At 33.8% G+C, this 20,173-nt stretch overlaps 2 protein-coding genes and 1 pseudogene across 4 annotated transcripts; 2 read left to right on the plus strand and 1 right to left on the minus strand.

Moving 5' to 3' along the window:
- The first annotated feature begins 528 nt into the window (after window positions 1-528).
- On the plus strand, window positions 529-9,678 carry LOC103961651 (protein ROOT HAIR DEFECTIVE 3 homolog 2-like). Of its 2 annotated transcripts, none has more exons than XM_048582795.1 (17): window positions 529-684; window positions 2,837-2,907; window positions 3,015-3,078; window positions 3,197-3,271; window positions 3,503-3,550; window positions 3,645-3,707; window positions 3,800-3,856; window positions 4,256-4,414; window positions 4,502-4,570; window positions 4,668-4,759; window positions 4,847-4,925; window positions 6,513-6,675; window positions 6,970-7,094; window positions 7,595-7,863; window positions 7,941-8,037; window positions 8,153-8,278; window positions 9,163-9,678. In XM_048582795.1, exons 1-17 carry the CDS (start codon window positions 646-648, stop codon window positions 9,304-9,306), a joined length of 1,740 nt encoding a protein of 579 aa, XP_048438752.1. In that variant the 5' UTR covers window positions 529-645; the 3' UTR covers window positions 9,307-9,678. The 2 variants fall into 2 exon arrangements, with proteins under 2 accessions (XP_048438752.1, XP_048438753.1); XM_048582796.1 differs by having other exon boundaries at window positions 9,175-9,678.
- A 282-nt stretch (window positions 9,679-9,960) lies between these two features.
- On the minus strand, window positions 9,961-14,508 carry LOC103961650 (annotated as a pseudogene).
- A 3,456-nt stretch (window positions 14,509-17,964) lies between these two features.
- Window positions 17,965-19,934, plus strand: LOC103941799 (transcription factor JUNGBRUNNEN 1-like). Of its 2 annotated transcripts, XM_048582673.1 has the most exons (4): window positions 17,965-18,634; window positions 18,831-19,120; window positions 19,357-19,701; window positions 19,751-19,934. In XM_048582673.1, the coding sequence occupies exons 1-4, from the start codon at window positions 18,370-18,372 to the stop codon at window positions 19,793-19,795; spliced, it is 945 nt and encodes a 314-aa protein (XP_048438630.1). In that variant the 5' UTR covers window positions 17,965-18,369; the 3' UTR covers window positions 19,796-19,934. The 2 variants fall into 2 exon arrangements, with proteins under 2 accessions (XP_048438630.1, XP_009350270.2); XM_009351995.2 differs by having other exon boundaries at window positions 17,967-18,634; window positions 19,357-19,934.
- Window positions 19,935-20,173: the final 239 nt, after the last annotated feature.

A 20,173-nucleotide genomic window follows, 5' to 3' on the forward strand; every position in this document is an offset into this window, starting at 1 on the left:
GGAACTCCTATGCTGTTGTTGCCATCATGGGTCCTCAGAGTGGAGGTACTAAAGCCTTTTACTTCAATCAATTAAATTTTAATTTGTTGAATACAAATGATATATAGTTTTCTGAAATTGGCTGGCTTGGCTCACAGGGAAAAGCACTTTGATGAACCATCTTTTCGCCACCGGCTTTCAGGAGATGAAAATAGAATGCGGAAAGTTAGTTAGTTTTGACTTTGCATTTAGCATGCATGCTTTGTTTCCACATGATCACTCATATGTGCACTACTCTCTCTCTCGCTCTCTCTCTCTCTCACAAAAAATGATGAGTATAATGTAATTTCACTTAACCATATTTTACTGTTTTTTATAGAAGCATCACCTATGGGTGACGTTAAGATATATCGAATATTAGAAATTAAAAAATAAAAAAACAAAATCCTCTCATTCCCACTCCCACCTACGTTCTCTCTCTGCCTCTCTATTTTCCATTTTAAAAACAAAAATAAAAAGTGTTAATACACATAAAGTGTGTAAACATATGCTAGTTTATATATATGTAATCAGTATTTGTGTATAATTAATTAAATATTCAGGAGCCAAACAACGAAGGGCATTTGGATAGCCAAGTGTGTCGACATTGAGCCTTGCACCATCGCCATGGATTTGGAGGGTAGCGATAGCAGTGAGAGAGGCGAGGTAATCATCTTTATGTTTAAAGTAATGTTAAGAAGATTAAATTTGCAAACTAAATTATGTGTCACTAATAAAAAATAAGCACGTTTATCAACGTTTAAATAATAATCCAATAATTAACTTCCATGTCATTTAGTTTACAAAATTTAATCTACAACTTTAATCTCTCTAGCATTACTTTTATGTTTAGTCGGACTATCAAAAATGGCCTTTATATTTTTGCAACTCATCAGCGTAGTTTTTTATGTTTCAAGCTCTTCAGTTTAGTCATTTATGTATTGGCTTGGTCATTAAAATTGTCCTTGCCGTCCACTTCCATTAGAAAGTCTGTTAGGATGCTGACGTGGCATTCATGTGAGGATAAAACCAATTGTGTAATGCCATGTGGATTAAATATAGAAAATAAATTTTGTAGCATAGTATAAAAATTAAAAGGAAAGGGGGCGGAGGGGTTTGGGGCGGTGGCGGAGCCCTTTTCTCCAAGAAAGTTAGCGTCTTTGTGGTATTGGGTTAGGCTGGTATTGCTGGTCATGTGCTTAGGGTTGATGGCTGGGGTTTCTGCAAAATGGGAAACAAAAACATTCAGTAATCCAGTGCTTGCTGTTCTGGTCTTTGCTTCTGTGGCATTATTTCCCACCATACTTTTACCATCTTCACATAATCACATGGCTATATATATGACTTTTGATGAGCGATTAAAATCGAATTTAGAAAATATATATAAGATTAAAAACGATTCATGTGAAACCAGCCTTTTCTCCCTCTCTACCCGATTGTCACCACCCCCTCTCTCTCCCACCCACCCCCTATCAGTAAAACTCCCTAAAATTTATCATTTGGTGAAAATTTATCATGACATCTCAGTTTTTAGATGGAAAAACTAACACTATGATTTTTTTTTTGAGAAATTTTATTTGAACCCATATAACCTCACTCTACACCTAACTTAAATTTAAAATGTGAATTGTCAGTTTTACCCTATTTTATAATTACCATCAAATACAAGATAAAATCGGAAATCAAACTAAAATTTATCAATAAACCCACATAACTTCACGATTCCAAATTGCTCGTTTGACCAATTCATCAAACACGACTCCATATATGTATGGACATTACACTCTCAATCAACGAGTTGTGGAAAAGTAGTTGTAGAACACTGATTTTGGATTTTTATTTTTAAAATGAGTGTAAAGATAAATTTGCATATTATATTAGGTTTGTGAGGGTAGTTTAGGTAGTAAAATTGGGTTTAAAGAGATATTGATAATTTAATTAAAAACTATATGGGTATAAAGAATAAGTTGGGTGTAGAAAGAGATTATATGGGTTCAAATAAAATCTCTCTTTTTTTTTTTGAAAATAATTTAAAACCTTATACTAATGTTATTTTTGGAAAGCAGAAGAAAAACTCATGGGCGTTTTTCTAAATAATTCCCACTATTTAAAACGCTAAATTGTCGTACACTATTAACGTGGTCACATATCAGGTCACCCGTTTCACCATATATGGACACTAACCATAATTAATGTAGCCGCACAAAAATGAGGCTGATTTCATCGAATCCAAATCCTCTCTAAATCCTCTTTGTGAGAATTTCGGAAATATGTGAATCGTATCTGTTTATCGTACATTATGTGGTCAATTTTTTTTAGGTACTATTTGTGTTCAATTTTGAATAATAAAACTTAAAATGATTTCTGATCACACGATGTATGATGAACGGACACGATTCACGGATCTCAAGGATCCTTACAAAGAGAATCCGTAGAGGATATCCTCATAAAGAGGATCCACAGAGAATCTTCATTCGATTTCATGTGCTTGCAGAACTTCAAAGAGCACATCAAATATCAAATCTAGGGATATGACATGATTGTTGATGATTGACTTATTATTTAAGTATAGGGTTTAATATTGATTAAAGTCCTTATTTTTTATTAGTGACACTGAGACATAGTTTATAAATTGGATCTAAAAAGTTGATCTACCTAACATTACTCTAAAATAAAATAAAAGCAACATTTTAAATGAAATTAATTTGGAACAAATTCATGTAATTATAAGTGATCACAATATATATGGCAAATACAGCTCAAATCCTCGTATATATTCACTTTTCGTACTTCTTCCTCTGCAATTTGGTTTAATCAGGATGACAATACATTCGAGAAACGGATCGCCCTATTTGCGCTGGCAGTTTCGGACATTTTGCTCATAAATATGTAAGCTCATTAACTAGATAACCCAGGAATTACTTGACTGATGGCCAATCTTAGCCATATACAGAGATCAAATCTTTTGTACTTATTTGGATATTATATATATACAGGTGGTACCATGATATTGGTCGGGAGCATGCTGCGAGCAAACCTTTACTAAAAACTATTTTTCAGGTGCTCATCTTATCTGTAACCATGTACTTATATCTCAACATTCATTGTTATTATTTGACATTTTCTGGTTTTTGAATCATCTTTTTGGTTTTTGTCAATGTTTGTGAATATGTAAAAGGTTATGATGCGCTTATTCAGCGATCCCCCTAAGAAAACGACGCTAATGTTTGTTGTGCGTGACAAGCCATCAAAGGTACTGAGAAACATATCAAAAGGATGATTTTTTTTAAATAAAAAATATAGAGAAATGATAGAAAATGCACGTCAATTTTCTTTCCTTTAGACACCCTTGATTAATTTTTGTTAGTTGTTTCAGTTTGATAGTCAGAAATAAAAGAAAAGTGTGTAAGAGGATGAAGAGTGCGTGGGAAAAATTATAAATTTGTTTACATATTAACTGTCTTGTTTGCCGGTGTTCATTTAGGCCCCTTTTGTACTGCTGGAGAAGCGCTTAAGGGAAGACGCAGAGAAGGTAGTTTTGTCGGTCCCCTTTTTATTCTTTTTTTTTTTTTTTTTTTTCCTTCTTTTGTATCTGCTCATATATATCTATGTTCTACACTCTGCAGATGTGGAATGCAGTTTCAAAGCCTCAAGCCCATAAAAATTCCCCGCTCACTGTGTTTTTTAATGTGAGTTCGATCTCTTACACCTTCCACTGCTCGCTGACAGTCTGACAGCCTGTGTGTTCTTTGTCTCTGATTTTAACATTTTTGAAATAAAGGTACAAGTAGTTGCTTTGTCCAACTATCAAGAGAAGGAGGAGAAGTTCAAGGAGGAGGTAACCCTTACACTATATATATCAGAAGCAATTCACCATGTCCTAAAATCATAATATTGTCCATTCCATTTTCCTTTTTCTTGGGTTTTAATTCCTGGGGTGTGTTTTAGCATCTGTTCAAAAGCCGCACCTGCATTAGGCTAAGAAATTTACCATATGTGAGGGGGCGTGCTGAGAGTATGAATCCACATAGGGTGTAGGGTTGTACCCATGCATGGGTTCAAAATTTCACCTCCCCGAAATTTTTAATTAATTAGTTACCAAACGAATAGTATATATGTTTTTATTTTTGTTAAATTGAAAGCCGAAAACTGTTGTCAAACAGCCTTAAGTAAATTCATTCATTATTAGAGTTTAGTAGATAGATACTTACAAGTATGGCCTGCACATATCATGCAGGTTGCTCAACTGAGGCAGCGCTTTGTCAATTCTATTTCTTCAGGAGGCCTTGTTGGTGATAAAAGGAGCGTTGTCCCTGCCTCAGGATTTTCTCTTAGTACACAGGAGATGTGGAGAGTAATCAAACTGAACAAGGACCTGGACCTTCCTGCTCACAAGGTTTATTAGTTTCCTCAACTCCCAGTTAAAGAATTTAATTCATTTGTGGCCATCACCTCTCTTATGCATACACTGTACCTTAATTAGGTTATGGTTGCCACTTTGCGGTGTGAAGAGATTTCCACCGATATATTCAAACAGTTGATGGAAAATAAAGTATGTATCTTATACTTAACTATAATCCATTTGATGCTTTGAAATTCTTCTACTTAATTCTATACCGTGAACAAAGTCTTACATGAACATAATTTAGGGCTGGTTGGCATTGCAAAAAGCTGCTGAAACTGGTCCTGTACCAGATTTCGGTAGAAGGGTCAGCTCAATTCTATACAACTATCTTTCTGAGTAAGTTCCACTCTAGCTTTACTACTTATGACTTTATTTGTATGCCTTGAGAAATATATATCTTGCTTATTTGTGCATCACATACAGATATGACAAGGAGGTCGTGTACTATGACGAAGGTGTAAGGAAGATGAAACGACACATGTTGGAGTCGAGAGCATTGCAGGTATGGCTACTTTATCTTCCTCTCTGGCTAATTGTTTTGTATCAAAGACTTATTGTTTACAGGTTAGGACGGTTCTTTGTGCCCAATGTAAACTTGTACTGAGTAAGTATTTTTCCCTCAAAACAAAAGAATAAGAATAGAACTAAATTGTTCTTAATGTTAGAAAATAGGGGCACAGTATGATATTTGTGCTTGTAAGTTTGTGCTCTACGAGTATTTTTCTAATAGTGTAGTTAACAAAAATTTTAGTTAGGTCTGCATACTGCAGTTCAAGAAAATAGGGGCAGAGCAGTATGATATTTGTGCTTGTAAGTTCATGTTCTTGGTAAATATACAGGTTCAGTTTCTTAGGCAGTTCCATGTATGAGGAATGCATGTTCAAGAGATACGATATATAATACTGAAAATTTGATATTACCCCTTGAAACTATATTTTCCTCTACTAAAATCCATCTCCTTTTGTTTTCTTGAATAAAGCCCATTGACTAGTCTCCAACTAAACAATTTCTTTAATTAAGTTTGACTTTTCAAATTGTGTATTTTCCGAATACCTAAACTACCCCTATTAATACTTGGATGAGATTTTTGGATCAGTGACCTGTTATATTATATTTTACAAAATAATTCATGCCATTCATTGTATATTGACTATATTCAATGTATTAACTTTCAAATTGTTTTAACGTGCCAATTGAAAAATAATAATACTAATTTCATAATTTTGTGCATTAAATATATAAGTTAATTTACCTACCAACACAATATTAAACCTAAACAACTTCGGCTAATACTCCAATCCCTAATACACAAAACAAAAGCTATATGTTCCGCACAATTTTTACCTACAAAATAGTCTAATTTACCTATTCCGTCAAACCAAATTTAAAGGGTCTAATTTAATTCCAAAATGGTCTAATTTACCTACATGATTTATGTACATTAGATTAAAAGTTTATTTAATTGCGCACAAGCACAAACCCACAACATTCGAACATTATCTAATATCACTATTTTTTTTTTTTTGGAATAGGTAAATTAATTTAAATGTAGGTAATTAGTATAATATTTGTGTGTAGGTAAATTACATGATTCAAAATGCAGGAAAATTAGTATAATATTTTATAAGTAGGTAAATTAATTTGTATGTAGGTAATTACATAATTCAAACAATATGATTTTTTCCGTACAAGATATGTCTTTTTTTTTAATTTGGTAAATTAATTTATATATGTTGCTAATTTTATGATGCAAGAAAGGTAAAATATCCATATGGATTTAATTGCTCATCATAATTAGGATGAGCAATAACATTTATTGACCAAATTAGGATTTTGTGGCATAAGTTGTAAATGTATTGTAATAGTTGGTCATAAATTTGTCTACATGACAGGGTATTTGAAATTTAGGTTTTATTTGAATGTTTAAATTTAGATAGGTTGTTATTTGAAAAATAAGAGTTTCGCCTATATAATATATGTATATATGAAATATTCAACCGAACCATAATTCAATGTCAATCACCCTTTTATTTTATTTTTATTTATTACCATTCCTATTCGTAATCTTGCTTTCTTCTGGACTGTACAGTGTGCCCAGGCTGTGTACAATACCATGTTGGGACACTTAAGCTCTAATGCATTTGAAAGGTTTAAAGCGGGGGTGACGTCACTGGACCCAGAAAAAGGATTTGCTGCGTCTCTTCGTGCCTGTATTCTTTCTTCCATGCAAGAATTTCGCCAAGGATGTGCTGGTATATATAATATCCTTTGTCATTCTGTTAATTGTTTCTCAAGACACAAATTTCTTTAAACTTACATCATTGTTGGCATTTCATCTACTTAATTGGATGAATTGAATTAAAAAAAAACTAATGAAAAGGATTTGACAACTTGGAGTTTTAACGATAAGGACAAAATAAAGGATAAAGTGAACAGTATCAGGTTTGACTTTTTAGTATAAAAATATGATTTTTCGTTAAAATGAACAATACTGTAAGTTTTTCGTTAAAACTCTCTTGAATTAACCATGCAAGCTATCCGTGCAGATGCTGCCGTACAACATAGTAATTGGAGTTTCTCAAGCATTGTAGAAAAGCTTCAACGTGATATAAATGCACATGCATTATGTGTCCGTAGTGCAAAGTTGTCAGAATTGAAGCACAAATATGAGGTAATATTTCTACACAAAACTAATTTCGTTCCACACTGTCTAATATATGCTAGTCGCACGTACAATGATAGAGTTAATCTCCATATTACAGACCGTATACCAGTAACTTGTTGATTTCTTAGAGACTAATAGATAGTGTATGAGCAATGATAGGGTTAACTTCTTAGAGACTAAACTCAATGTAGTCAGTTATATGTGCTTCATTCAATATATAGAATTATTAAATAAATTATATGTTGATTATACATTATTACGTAAATTACTTAATTAGGAGCATCTAGTACTACGGTATAATGCTATTTTCTCTTCATTTATAAGTGGAAATTATTAGGTTAGACTCCCTTGAATGACAAGTTCGTTATCAATTTATCATGACTTTGTCATTGTGGGGCTTAGGCTTAGCCGAAAAATCTCCCCACCCCTCAGCGTAAATCATATCGTTGTATTAAGAATAAAAGAAAATTATTTATTTGGGAAACTTTGTATAATGTTGACTGTAGGAACAACTTGTTGCATGTTTAACTAGTCAAGCAGACCCAGCGTTTGCGCATGGTGGAGAAGACATGTGGGTTTCAATAAGAAGAATTCTTATGCTTGAGACTGAAAATGCAATGGCAAGGTTATCAACTATAAAAGTTAGTTTTGAGTTGAACGAAAAAGAATTCAACGCAATGGGGCAAGATTTACGCGACTTTGCCAGAAACGTGGTGGAGCAAAAAGCAAGAGACAATATTGTTGCTGATAAAGTTTTGACCCAAATGAAACTGAGGTAAAGCAAATTTGTCACTGTATATAATACTCTTGTCATTTTCTGGTTGCCTAATTTAATTGGTTAACAATTTTCAGGTTTGCAAGCGTCTTCTGTTACGATAGCCATTCACAGCCTAGGATTTGGAAAAAGACGAAGCAAATCACAGCTGCTACAAAAGAAGCCCGCTCTGCTGTAATCACTGAGAACAACTTAATTTAATATTAATCAACGGAGGATTAACATTAACATTACATTATTGTGTTTTTGTTTAATTTGTAACCTTTTTTTTCATCTCTTTTTTGTGCAGTGTCTTAAGATTTTGGCGGTTATGTCTGTCATTGACTTGGACGAGAAGCCGAATTATGTTGAAGAAATTCTCTTTTCTTGTTTAATGAAAGAGACTGAAGACGCTCTTCCCTCGAGCTGGCAAAAGGTATTTACTAATTTAATGTGTTTTGCTTAATTTATATAATAAGTAATGTTAGGTTAACTAAATTTGCAAACTAAATTATATGTTATTAATAAAAAAAATACGCATGTTAATCAAGACTTAAGTAATAATCTAATCAACTTCTATATCATTTAGTTTACGAAATTTAGTCTACAAATTTGGTATCCCCCCTAGATAAAAGTCATACACTATGTGTGTGTTTAAGGATAATGCTAGAAAGACTAAATTTATAAACAAAATTTTGTAAACAAAAGACATGAAATTTGATTATTTGATTATTACTTAAGCGTTAATAAACGTGCTCATTCTTATTGGTAACACATCATTTAATTTGTAAATTTTACAAATTTAGTCTCTCTAGTATTATCTGTGTGTTTAAATGTATGACAATTTAAAAAATTAAGAAATTGGAATTAAAATTAAAAAAAGAAAAAAGTAGGAAGCGGGAGAGAGAAGTAGAGAAGTAAAACTATGGTCATATGTGGGTGAGGAAGGAAAAAAAAAAGCAGCAAAAACCTGTTTCGTGCGAAATTACTTTAATGCCTATATTTTTTATTTTCTATTATTTTCACTTATGCATAAAGGGTATAATAGTAATTTTATTGGTTTTTGTTTGACAAATATGATTTTATTAATATGTAGTTTATGTATAAGGTAATAGTAATTTCATTGGTTTTCTTTTAATTATGCATGGAAGGGTATAATAATATTTTTATTGATTTTTAATTGGCAAAGACATTCTAGTAATAGATAGTTAGAAGTATAGATATAGATCACATAAAACAGGAAGTGTGTGTGTGTGTGTGTGTGTGTGTGTGTATATAACTGAACTACTAATTTGTTATTGAGAATTAACTCCGAACTAGGTTTCTTTGAAGGATGCTTTATTCACATCGGCACAATGCCAACAATTGTGGGACAAGTTCAAAGAAAGGACTCAGAAACATATCGAGAAAGCTACTTCAGACGTGGTATATTTTATAACGGATCACGTCTTATCTTACATTTAATTTAATTTAATTCCTAGATTATATCGTGAAGCTTTTATAATTCTTTGCTACTTTGTATTTTCAGGAGGCTCATAAGCACCATAAAAGGCGATTAGCTATAAAATTAGCACTTGGTACGGCAGCGGCTGCGTGTAATGTGGGTCTCGCACTTTTAGGATCATCACCTGGTCCTTGATCAATACTAGTTTAATGCCCGATTTTATTTCTTGTACACGATATTTTTGTTTTATGTCCGTTAAATTTGTTTGACTTGTAGTTGAATTGGTTAAGAACATGAATTCGAATCCGCCTCTCCAATATCATTTGTGTAAAAATAAAATAGTTTGCTTCTTGTTGAAGGTACAAAAAGTTTTAATGTATTTCCTTCTTTCTTGAGAACTTTTACAATTTTATCATGGTTAAATTAACGGATAAAAATTGTTTGAGAAATTAAAACAGCTCTAAGCCGTCAAACTACATGAACACAGGAAAAAGCAATTGTAAACTGGCAGAGATTTGTTCTGAGCAATTCAAAAATGAAGCACGTAAAATGTAGGTGAGAATCTGCAACAGGAACATATTAATGAAGCAAAAAGAGCCTTCACCTGCTTCATAAAACAACACACGGCATGCCCACTCGCTCAGCTCCAGCCACACCAGACTGGCTTCCTGCAACAAAACAATTAACACGTCAAGTCAATAGTTGGAATCAGCCCAAGCGAACAAGAAATTCGGTCATAGAATAGACAGCCTAGTACTCTACCCAGTTATTAAGACAACTAATATGACGCTGAAATATTAAATTGCGATCAAGAAAAGTAAATACCGTAGCAAAGAAAACAAGGACAAGAACTTGCACAGCATTTGCCGACCATAAGAGCAAAGAATTAAATACCACAAACGGTTCAAACGGTTCAAAATTGGCATATAATCTCTTCCTAGTCTAATGTAAGCAGAATCATATATAAACATGACAAAATCATAAGTCTCTTAAACCCTGAACATCAGAAAACCCACAAAACAAAAATAATCAGTGGACACAGACAAACCTTGAAAGCACCGAATTAACATTAACAAACAATAAAAATCAATGAAACATGCCAACCTTTCAGACGGGCTAGTATCAATATCTACACTCAGCTTTAGCATAGATGCAACCTCCTCTGCAATCCTTTGTTTCTCAGCAGAAACTGACCCATAAACCAATAACAGAGCCCCTTACTACCCAACCTTCTGCACTGGAAAAATGTATATCACAAAACATATACATGACTATCAACCCAAGATGAAGAGTCTACCTGCTTTTATTGCCTCCTTAGCTACTTGCTCATCCATACCAGATGATAATCCTGTATCGTTTACTAGTTGGGTACACAAACTCTGTTCAATTTCCTTATCTCCGACAATCTTTAGCTTTGAAATTCTTTCCTCGCCAAGCTTTCCAACAACTGATCTGACATTTATAAAGTGTTAAATGGAGTATTAGCACAGTCCTATACCATCCATAAGGAACATAATGAACTAAAACTGGTATGTGGTGGTAAGGATTAATAGAGAGTACTTAACTGCAGCTTTTGGCTCAATATTATATGCACACAAATATGTATGTGTATATGTGCTTTTCTGTGTACTTAACTACATTTTTTAGCATACTTTTACTGTATTTAACTTGCAAACAAAGAGCTAATGACAAGTTGCTTAAGAATGATTAATAGATCAATCAGTCGCATTAAAACTTATCATAATTCAATGTACTATTTTCCACAATGGAAATCGCATATGCTGTCAAGTGACACTAGAATCTGTGCTATTGCAGAAATTTGGGATGAAAAAATAAAATATAAAATTGCAGCTATGTCGGTGGCAGAGTCCTTTATGACCACATCGAAAGAAACTACTGTCCAATTATAGTCATAGCTACAGTGCATTCCATAGTCTCCAAAGCCCAGAGCATGTTCATAACTGTCTGGAAACTCAACAAAAAAAAGGCATAAAAACAAAGAATAAAATGTTTGTTATTACCTGGCAATTCGATACCCACTCTTACTATAAGTTGTCAGTACAACCACAGGTATCCCTTACTTGTATGTATCATCAATAAACCTGCAAATGGAAAGGAGAAAATAAGTCTAACTGTTGGAAACAATGGAGAAACAAGATATACACAAACATCCAACTAGACATGGCATTGACATGCAAATGAAATCTCACTAAAGGTAAACTGATTATTTCTAGTCCAGTTGTTTTTGTTTGTCAATGGTTCATCACTTCTAGCTTCCTATAGATTTAGGATCATCAGTTCATCTAGACTATCAACCAATAGACTCGCGAATATTTGTCAAGAATAAACTCCCAGCATGCCTAAGGCCCAGTCTAAGCCAAAACTTCTGCGAGCAAAAGTCTGGTATATTCTTGAAATAAAATAACAAGTAGCAAGCTACCTTCGATTTCACATCATTTCTTTGGCAACACTTCAGCAGAATTTCCAAATGCTGGTCATGGTGAAAAATATTCACACCCAAGTTCTATGTATTGCTTTAAGCTAATTCCAAATTTTGGAAATTCCGGAAGTATAGCTGAAGCCAAGAATGACTAAATGAGTACAAATAAAGAGGTTTTGCACATGGTTTTAGTCCATGCTATCCATATTTGAAGAAGGTAAAAATATCAAGCAGAAATTTAGGCTCGGTATATTTGAGAGCTAAAAGATTGTGTAATCATCCAAGTAAATTTTCTGTCATCAGAATCTCACTCTTCAACTCCAGGTCGTAAAGTCAAGCTTTCTGACATCAGAAACTCATCCATTGCAATTTTCTGCCAAAAACAAATTAATATTAGCTACTTTCATTCTCCATATGGGAAAGCATGACTTAATTACTTTTTAGATACAAGTCGAAAATAAAAGGACATTTACTCTCCCATTCATTAATGTGTTTTGTAATTTTAAGGTTTTACCTTGTATTGTAAGATACAAAATAATAAGCTATCAAAGTAACAAGTGAAATGAGTTTGCACTTATCTCAGACAAGCAGCCAGTTCTTTTGTGTAAAATTGATAATTTTTATAGGTGGCTTCAAGTGGAAAACAATAAAAAGGTTCTGTTGTTTTTAAATCAGCCCTGCTCACCTTCCCTGGAAAAATATACAAACAGTTCTCTTATTATTGTTATTAACCGAAAGCAGATCCCTCATTAGCCCTGGAATTATAAATTTTCCTTATTTTTGTTCCTCAGTATACATAACTATATGATCAAAATCTTGACTCAAAAGACTATAATATTTCCTTTTGTGTATGATCAAGTACCTAAGTCTAGACTTGTATCTCAGTGGTAAGATCAGAAATAAATGTTGAGATGCATCCCTAAAACCATACCTTCTTTGCCCTTAATAAGACCATACCTTCTTTGCAGAACATTTTTCACAAATGCCTCCTTCTCACTTGTAGGCAATGAACTAGGCCAACCAATCTGCAGGACAGATTAACAGTAGATTCAGAAGAAAAGATACTAAATGAAGGAAAATTTCGAAAAGCTACTTCAAGCTATTCATTCATTTGAAAGACGACAAAAGAGTAACACACCCGATTAAAATACAAATTCACCATATTTTGCTCATCACCAGCGCTCTTCCTGAAAAATTACATAAACTACATTTCAGAACCTTAAGTATAAAAATTGATAAACCTTTAGTCCAGACGCTTATCTGAACCAATTATGATGAATAAGGCAAAGAATGATTGTAAAACGAACAAGTAATATGGGTCAGAATCTTGTGATTTTTCATATCGAAAAACCCTACGACCCAGATACACACTTGGAAATGTAATTAAATTGACTCATACTAGATTGAAGCAAGTCATGAATCATGATTTCAAGCCTACTAAATAACTTAAAGAAAAAGAAACCAAATAAATAACTTAAAGAACAAGAAACCAATTAAATAATCTAAATTCATGAATCTTTACTCATCATTTTAATTTCCCACCTTAGGAGATCCAAGTAAACAGGCTCTGTCCAACTTGCACAGTCAAGTCCAAGCTTCTTAAATGCTGCCAATATATCACAAGAAAAAATACAGTAATATTAACACATAAAACGCAATTTAATCAAGAAAATTTAATACAATAGGATGAAAATACTGCATTTTCTCACCTGCATTGAAGGTTTAGCGGTTCCCCAACCGATAAGCATCCATAACAACCCTGAAAGAAACAAAGAGAAATCATCAAGAAAAAGGTCTCCGAGAAAACCCAACTCCAATTCGAACAATGCAGCAAAAAACAGCTTCAATAAACCAAGAAAATAATAAAAATAAAACAAAGAAGCTGTGAAGTAAAGGAAAGCAATTAAATTGAAATGCTTGGAGTAAGAAGGAGAAAGAAATCGTCCCACCCGTCGACTTCGAGGAGAACAGCGAGTTCCTGAGATGGGTTCTGGTCCTGAGCCCTGGATAGCGAGCTGAAAGCGGTGAACCGATCGAAGTGCAGGCATTTTCCGGGAAAAGTTGAGTTTCTTGGGAAAGTGGAGCAAAATGAAGGGACCAAGTTGGGGTTGTTCTTGGGGAGGGCGAAGAAGCGGGCGGTGGGGTTGTTACTTGGCGGGAAAACGGCGGCGGTGGAAGAAAAGGGCTGAGCTCGGAGAATTGAGCACGAAGCGGCATCCATGGCAGTTAGCAGAAGAAAGGTGATTGCTTGAAAACGGTTTTTGTTTGATTTACAGCTGACTGGGGAAGAAAATATCAACTTCTACTGAAGAAGAAATAGCGTTATTGTGAAATGACTCTTATACCCCTTTTGGATTTTCTGTCTGGTGTGTCCTGACGACCCGAAGTTCAACCCGAGAAAAACCCGATATAATTCGAGGCTGATTGGGCAGTCCAATTTCTGTTAAAGCCCATAAAGTTCAAGCTCATTTTGGGCTTTTTGACCCAAAGTGTTAATTAATAAATTAGCCCATTAGGGATTGTGACCAATTGCCATCATGTTTTTATTTTTTTATTTTTTTTATTTTTTATGAAACATAGTAAATTACAACTTGGATTCACTTAGGATTCCTAGTGAACTAAGTCAAAGAACACTTTCGAAGTCGCTCCATGAGGAGGATTAGAAAACCAAATACAAGGGTCACTATATGAGGAGGACTAGAAAACCAAATACAAGGATTTTGTATATTTTATTTCAATTTGTCAAGAGCGTCTGAATTGCACTCGTTGAAATGACTTTTTGAATAATTGAAAGTGTTTTTGTAAATTGATTTTGGTTGCCAAAAGCACTTCAATTATCTTTTTAGGAAGCACCAGATATGTGCTTCTTGCAGAAAACACTTTAAGTGTTTTTCTAGGATCTACTTAGATTTTTATTGAGATTGGTTTCAAATTTATTTTCACTAAAAAACATTTTCAGTCATTTTAAAAACATTTATAAACTAGCCCTAACCTCCCCCTTAGGTATGTTGAAAATGAAAGCTATCCAATTGATATAGCAAAGCTTAATTGTTGTGGTCATGTTCCTACTGGTCAATATCAACATATTAATGTGAACCGTTGACTCCAGCTCCCAGCAGGTTTATGCCTAGGTGATGGTGACGTGAGCAAAAGGTCATAGATAAAAATTAAAATTAAAAAAAAACCACAAAGTAGAAAATATGGACGATGAACAATACATAGACGACTTTGCTAATTTAGGTCATAAATTTGATCATGCAAATATTTGGTTATATAGTTTTTCTAGGTAAATTATACATGGAGTTAAGGATAAGTTTAAATGTGCTTTTAATAACTAAAAACGCTTGCAGATTACCAAAGACAATTCTATCTATACTAGAAGTAGAGTTAAAAATCCATTTGCATTTTTAGTAAAAGTTTCAATATACTTCTGCTAGAAGTACTTTTACTAAAAGTATTTTTGAGCATAAATTGGTTTTGAAGAAACATTTTAAATTTTTAGTAAAAATTTCAACGCACTTCTAATTGGAAAGATGGACAATCTTTGATTTCGTTGTAACATCCCACATCATTCAGAGGAGTGAATCCTATAAGCCATATATGTATATCCCCATCTCTACCTAGCACGAGGCATTTTAGGAGCTCACTGGCTTCGGGTTTCGTAGGAACTCTGAAGTTAAGCGAGTAGCGTCCCTGAGCAATCCCAGGATGGATGACCCACTGGGACCACTGGGAAGTTCTCGTGTGAGTTCCCAGAAACAAAACCGTGAGGGTGTGGTCAGGGCCCAAAGCAGACAATATCGTGCTACCGTGGAGTCAAGTCCAAGGTGTGATGGGGGCTCCGGGATGTGACACTCGTCATCTCACCCACTCATTTTTAATATTTGAAGGAATTTTTTTATAAAAGTGCGAAAAATCACATCGCACCAAGTGTCATAAAATAATTGATTAAAAGTTTTTTTTTCAAGTATTGAACCAATTGTTTTGTGACACTCGTATTCTTAGTACCTTGAAAGGCCTTTGGATTGAAAAAAAAAAAAAAAAACTGCTCTGTTTTTAATTTTATAGAGGATGAGATGAACTATAGTTTCGCAAGTTGGGATTATATTTAATTCTTTAATTATATACATAAGCACTTTAGAAGCTTTGACTTTAACAAATCAATTATATACACAAAAATATGTGTTCTTAGTACTTATACATACACTATGAACATTAACATCGATCATTGATCAAGTTGATTAACTATTTTATTAATTTTTTTAATTATATTCATTGTTGAGAATTCTAGTAATATATATATATTAAATTTAGGTACATGAGTTTGTAAATAAGTTGTCATGAGTCAATGTTCCAACATCGCTTCAACTTAACCACTTGCTAGTGCTGGTCTAATTAAAGTTGAGTTTTATCTTAAAAGATTTCGGTGTAATTATGAATAGAATCATATTTTTGTTGAGAATGAGTCCAACATTGATAAGAGGAGAGACATTACATGGGTTTATAAATAGGTTGGGCGAATCCTCAGATTGCCAATTGGTTTTATAGTAGAACCTCAACTTCATAGTACTAGAGCTGGTTGTCCCACGTGTGAAGCCAAACAACCACACGCGCTCCACGTCACCCCATTATGTTGTATACATGTTACGCTTGAAAATTCACTACACTTGAGGAGGCGTATTAAAAATGAATCTCACATTATTGATGAGAGGAGGGATTATGCATGTACCTATAAGCAGGTTTGGCTGCTCACCATTAATGTGGGGCTCATTCTCAACAATTTCTTTTATTTGTTTGTCAATTTTCCAATGTGAAAATTTTAACATTTTGTTTTAAAGTATATATGGATATATCATTTTTATTAGATAAAGAATATCATTAGTGGATTAAATTGTTAAGTTGTTAGAAGAGAAAATGATCGAACCTGGACTAAAATTTATAAATATAATTATCTTTCTGCAATAAAATCTCATCGGTGTTATCATTCTGAGTGCATTTATTTTTCCTATATGTTGACCATTGTTGTCCAGCTTGAGCGCGAGTCCAGTCAATCAATCTTGGCAGCCTGCCGCGGGAGAAATACCGTCAGCCAACGGGGAGCTTTTTGCTCACTGCTATTTAAAGTAATGTATGCTTACTATTCTATTTATGATCGTTAGGTGAGTTTGAATTTCGAGATTCGCTTAGTGAATAAACACAAATATCAAAATTTAAATTCATCTAATGGTGATAAATAGGATAGTAAGCATACATTACATTAAATGATGGTGAGCAAAAATGCACTGTATGAAAATTCAATGTTTGCATGGAGAAATTTTTTATTGTGACGGAACACGAATGGTACATCACGTGTTTTTATGTAAGTGGTAAAAATTTGTATTTTTTAAGTTTTTAACTTTTTAACACATATATCTCACAATTTATATAAGAACACGTAGTGTACCATCTTGTATAATGGTTACATTGAAAAATCTCTCGTGTATGATTTTACAAGTAATTAAGGGTGTTGATTAAAAGTCAATCTAAAAAGTTGACCTTTTGTAAAGATACTAATCAAGTTTTCCAGATCAAAGTTTTTAATCTTCGGTTACATGTATGAACGTGAGACGGAGTAAACAACTTTACATGGAACCCAATGAGAGCTCTATTACCTTTTGTTCATTCTTTGCACAATTTAGACATGAATGCAGCTCGACTGCATGAGACATTGAGACTTAAAGATACTGGGAAGGGGAATCATAGTTTACATACAAATATACATAACATTTACACTTGTTTTTATTCTTTTTTTCTTTTGAGAGTGGCATAATGACGTACGTGAAGTGCCAATAATAGTTCAAAAAAAAAAAAATTGCATAAGACTAAGAGTGAGAAATGAAAATGCCGACACCGAAGACGATTTTTGCATGAATTAATTTTAAACGAGAATTTAAAAACTAAATAATTCTAATCATTGAACCACATTTCGAAATAGTTTAAATACACACATATCAAATCATTAACATCATGTATTAACGTCTTTTGTCCTATTTATTATCATATAGTTTTCCAAATGATGAGACATTACTGCATGATATATATAGCATGCTGAATATTTGACATAGTAACTGAAAACCAGTTTTACATTCTCACTTGGGAAGCATAAGTGAAAAACACAGGTTTGAGGTTTACATAGTTGCGCCAATTTGTTTGGCATTCTGAGTGGGTTATTTCGGCTACATGCTTTCTTTGCTCTGAATGAAAATTAAATTAGAGCTTAGGAATTGTAGATTTGGTCAAACTTGTTCCTCTGTGGGCCAAATTCCATTAATTTATCAAACATTTTCAGAGCCTGTGCGTCACATATTTTTTTTTTTTTTTAATAATTCTGTAGCTTGGTCAAACATCTGACAAGATGGAAAAAAATTCTCCATGTGTCATAAATACGGTTTGATTTTTTCTAACTAATAATGCTATTGATGTACTTTGCCTTATTTCTACACACTGAAAATCTTTCCATAACATCTCACTCAACGCCCAAGTCTCTCAACCCTTTGCCCTCCACCCAAAAGTGACAATGTCAATATAACTGTCAGTCAATGCAAACGACTTTTGACCAAATCACTCTTTTCACCCGTAAAAGCTTTTCTTTAAATCCTCAAATATGAATGGATCATCAGAAAACACCAAGAGAAAGAAGCTAAAGAGAAAAATGGAGGAGGTCGATCAGAAGAGGATGAGTGCTAGTGATTCAAATAACATGATTTATAAGGATCAAGATGCCAATATGCTTCCTGGGTATCGCTTTCACCCTACTGATGAAGAGCTGGTGAGGTTTTACCTTCGGAGGAAGGTGGAGAACAAACCTATTCGTCTTGACCTAATCAAGCATGTCGATATTTACAAATATGACCCTTGGGATCTTCCAAGTAAGCTCCTCCGATCCATCCCTTCAATTTCTAACTACTACATATTGTTCCCAACGTATATGCATGCTCATGATTTTATGTAGATACAACTAGTGAGTAAAGCATGGATAGAATTGATCAGTCCATACGTGTAGTGAAATTACGTATTATTTTTTGTGTTTACTCAAGTTTTTTTTCTCCATTTGTTGAAATGTAGAAGAGAGTGGGGACAAGGAGTGGTACTTCTTTTGCAGAAGGGGAAGGAAATACAGAAATAGCATAAGACCTAATAGGGTTACAAAATCTGGGTTTTGGAAAGCTACTGGCATTGACAAGCCTGTATATTCGGTTGGAGACTTTCACAATTGTATTGGCTTGAAGAAATCCTTAGTCTACTACAGAGGAAGTGCTGGAAAAGGTACCAAAACTGATTGGATGATGCACGAGTTTCGTCTTCCAGCTAGTTCAAACAATGATACTTCTATCAAGAACAGTACTCAAGAAGCTGTAAGATTAATTCATCTTAAACAACGAGTTGCAGTACTATTAATTAAATTCTCCTAGTTGTACATTTGTTACTCAATATTCAACATATTACGTACTCCACAAACTCTGAATTTGGATCGCACATTGAACGACATAATTAATAGTCTAGATGGTTTAACAATACAACATATTAGATTATCTAGTTGAGAAAATACTACGATCAATATATATTGATTAATTCTTTCATATGACTGCAGGAAGTTTGGACACTTTGCCGGATTTTGAAGCGAGATCATACTTCGTGTGGAAAGTATACATCAAATAATTGGCGTATGACAACCTTGAATCCCAAGCAAAGTGTGACTTCTAAAACATGCAGTTCTGAGTCAGATGCAACTTTTGGTGCTTTGGCTGCTAACGATCAATCTGAGAGGAGTCCTCTATTCAATAATGTTCACACGTATGAAGGGAACCAATTCTCCCTAGGCTGGCTGAGCTTAAATGACGACGTAAACAATCCAAACTCGTGCATGAGCTTTCCGAATACTCCGAATGAAGAGATGTTAACATCGAATGGAAACTGGGATGAGCTCAGACCAATGGTTGACTGTGTTCTTAATCCGTCACTGCTATACAGTTATATGTAGCTTGGTTGACTGTGTTCTTAATCCATCACTGCTATACAGTTATATGTAGCTAGCGGAAATTAAGTTCTCTAACCTTTGTCATGGTTAGGGGGATTACACACCCACATAGCATGCGGGACTCTTTTTTACTCTTGGATGTTGATGATTATCTCTACATGAATAACATATTATGAACGGTGTTATCCACACGTTTCTTTTTACATTTTACACACTTCTGTTAATTTCTGTCATTTTTATCCTTTTTAATTCACTCAATCCGACGATCAAAAATTGAAAGAGGTGTATAAAGTTAAAAGAGATGTGTGGATAACATCACTCTATATTAGTACAATTCCTTTCTTTTACGTTTATATCATTTAAATTTTTAAAAGAAGTTGTAGTAGGACAAAATAAGCCACCCTAACCTCCTATTCTTGAAGAGACGAAA

This window comes from the organism of the source record quoted next, unplaced genomic scaffold (assembly GCF_019419815.1).
Source record: "Pyrus x bretschneideri cultivar Hongxiangsu unplaced genomic scaffold, Pyrus_bretschneideri_v1 Contig19, whole genome shotgun sequence".
NCBI lineage: Eukaryota > Viridiplantae > Streptophyta > Magnoliopsida > Rosales > Rosaceae > Pyrus > Pyrus x bretschneideri.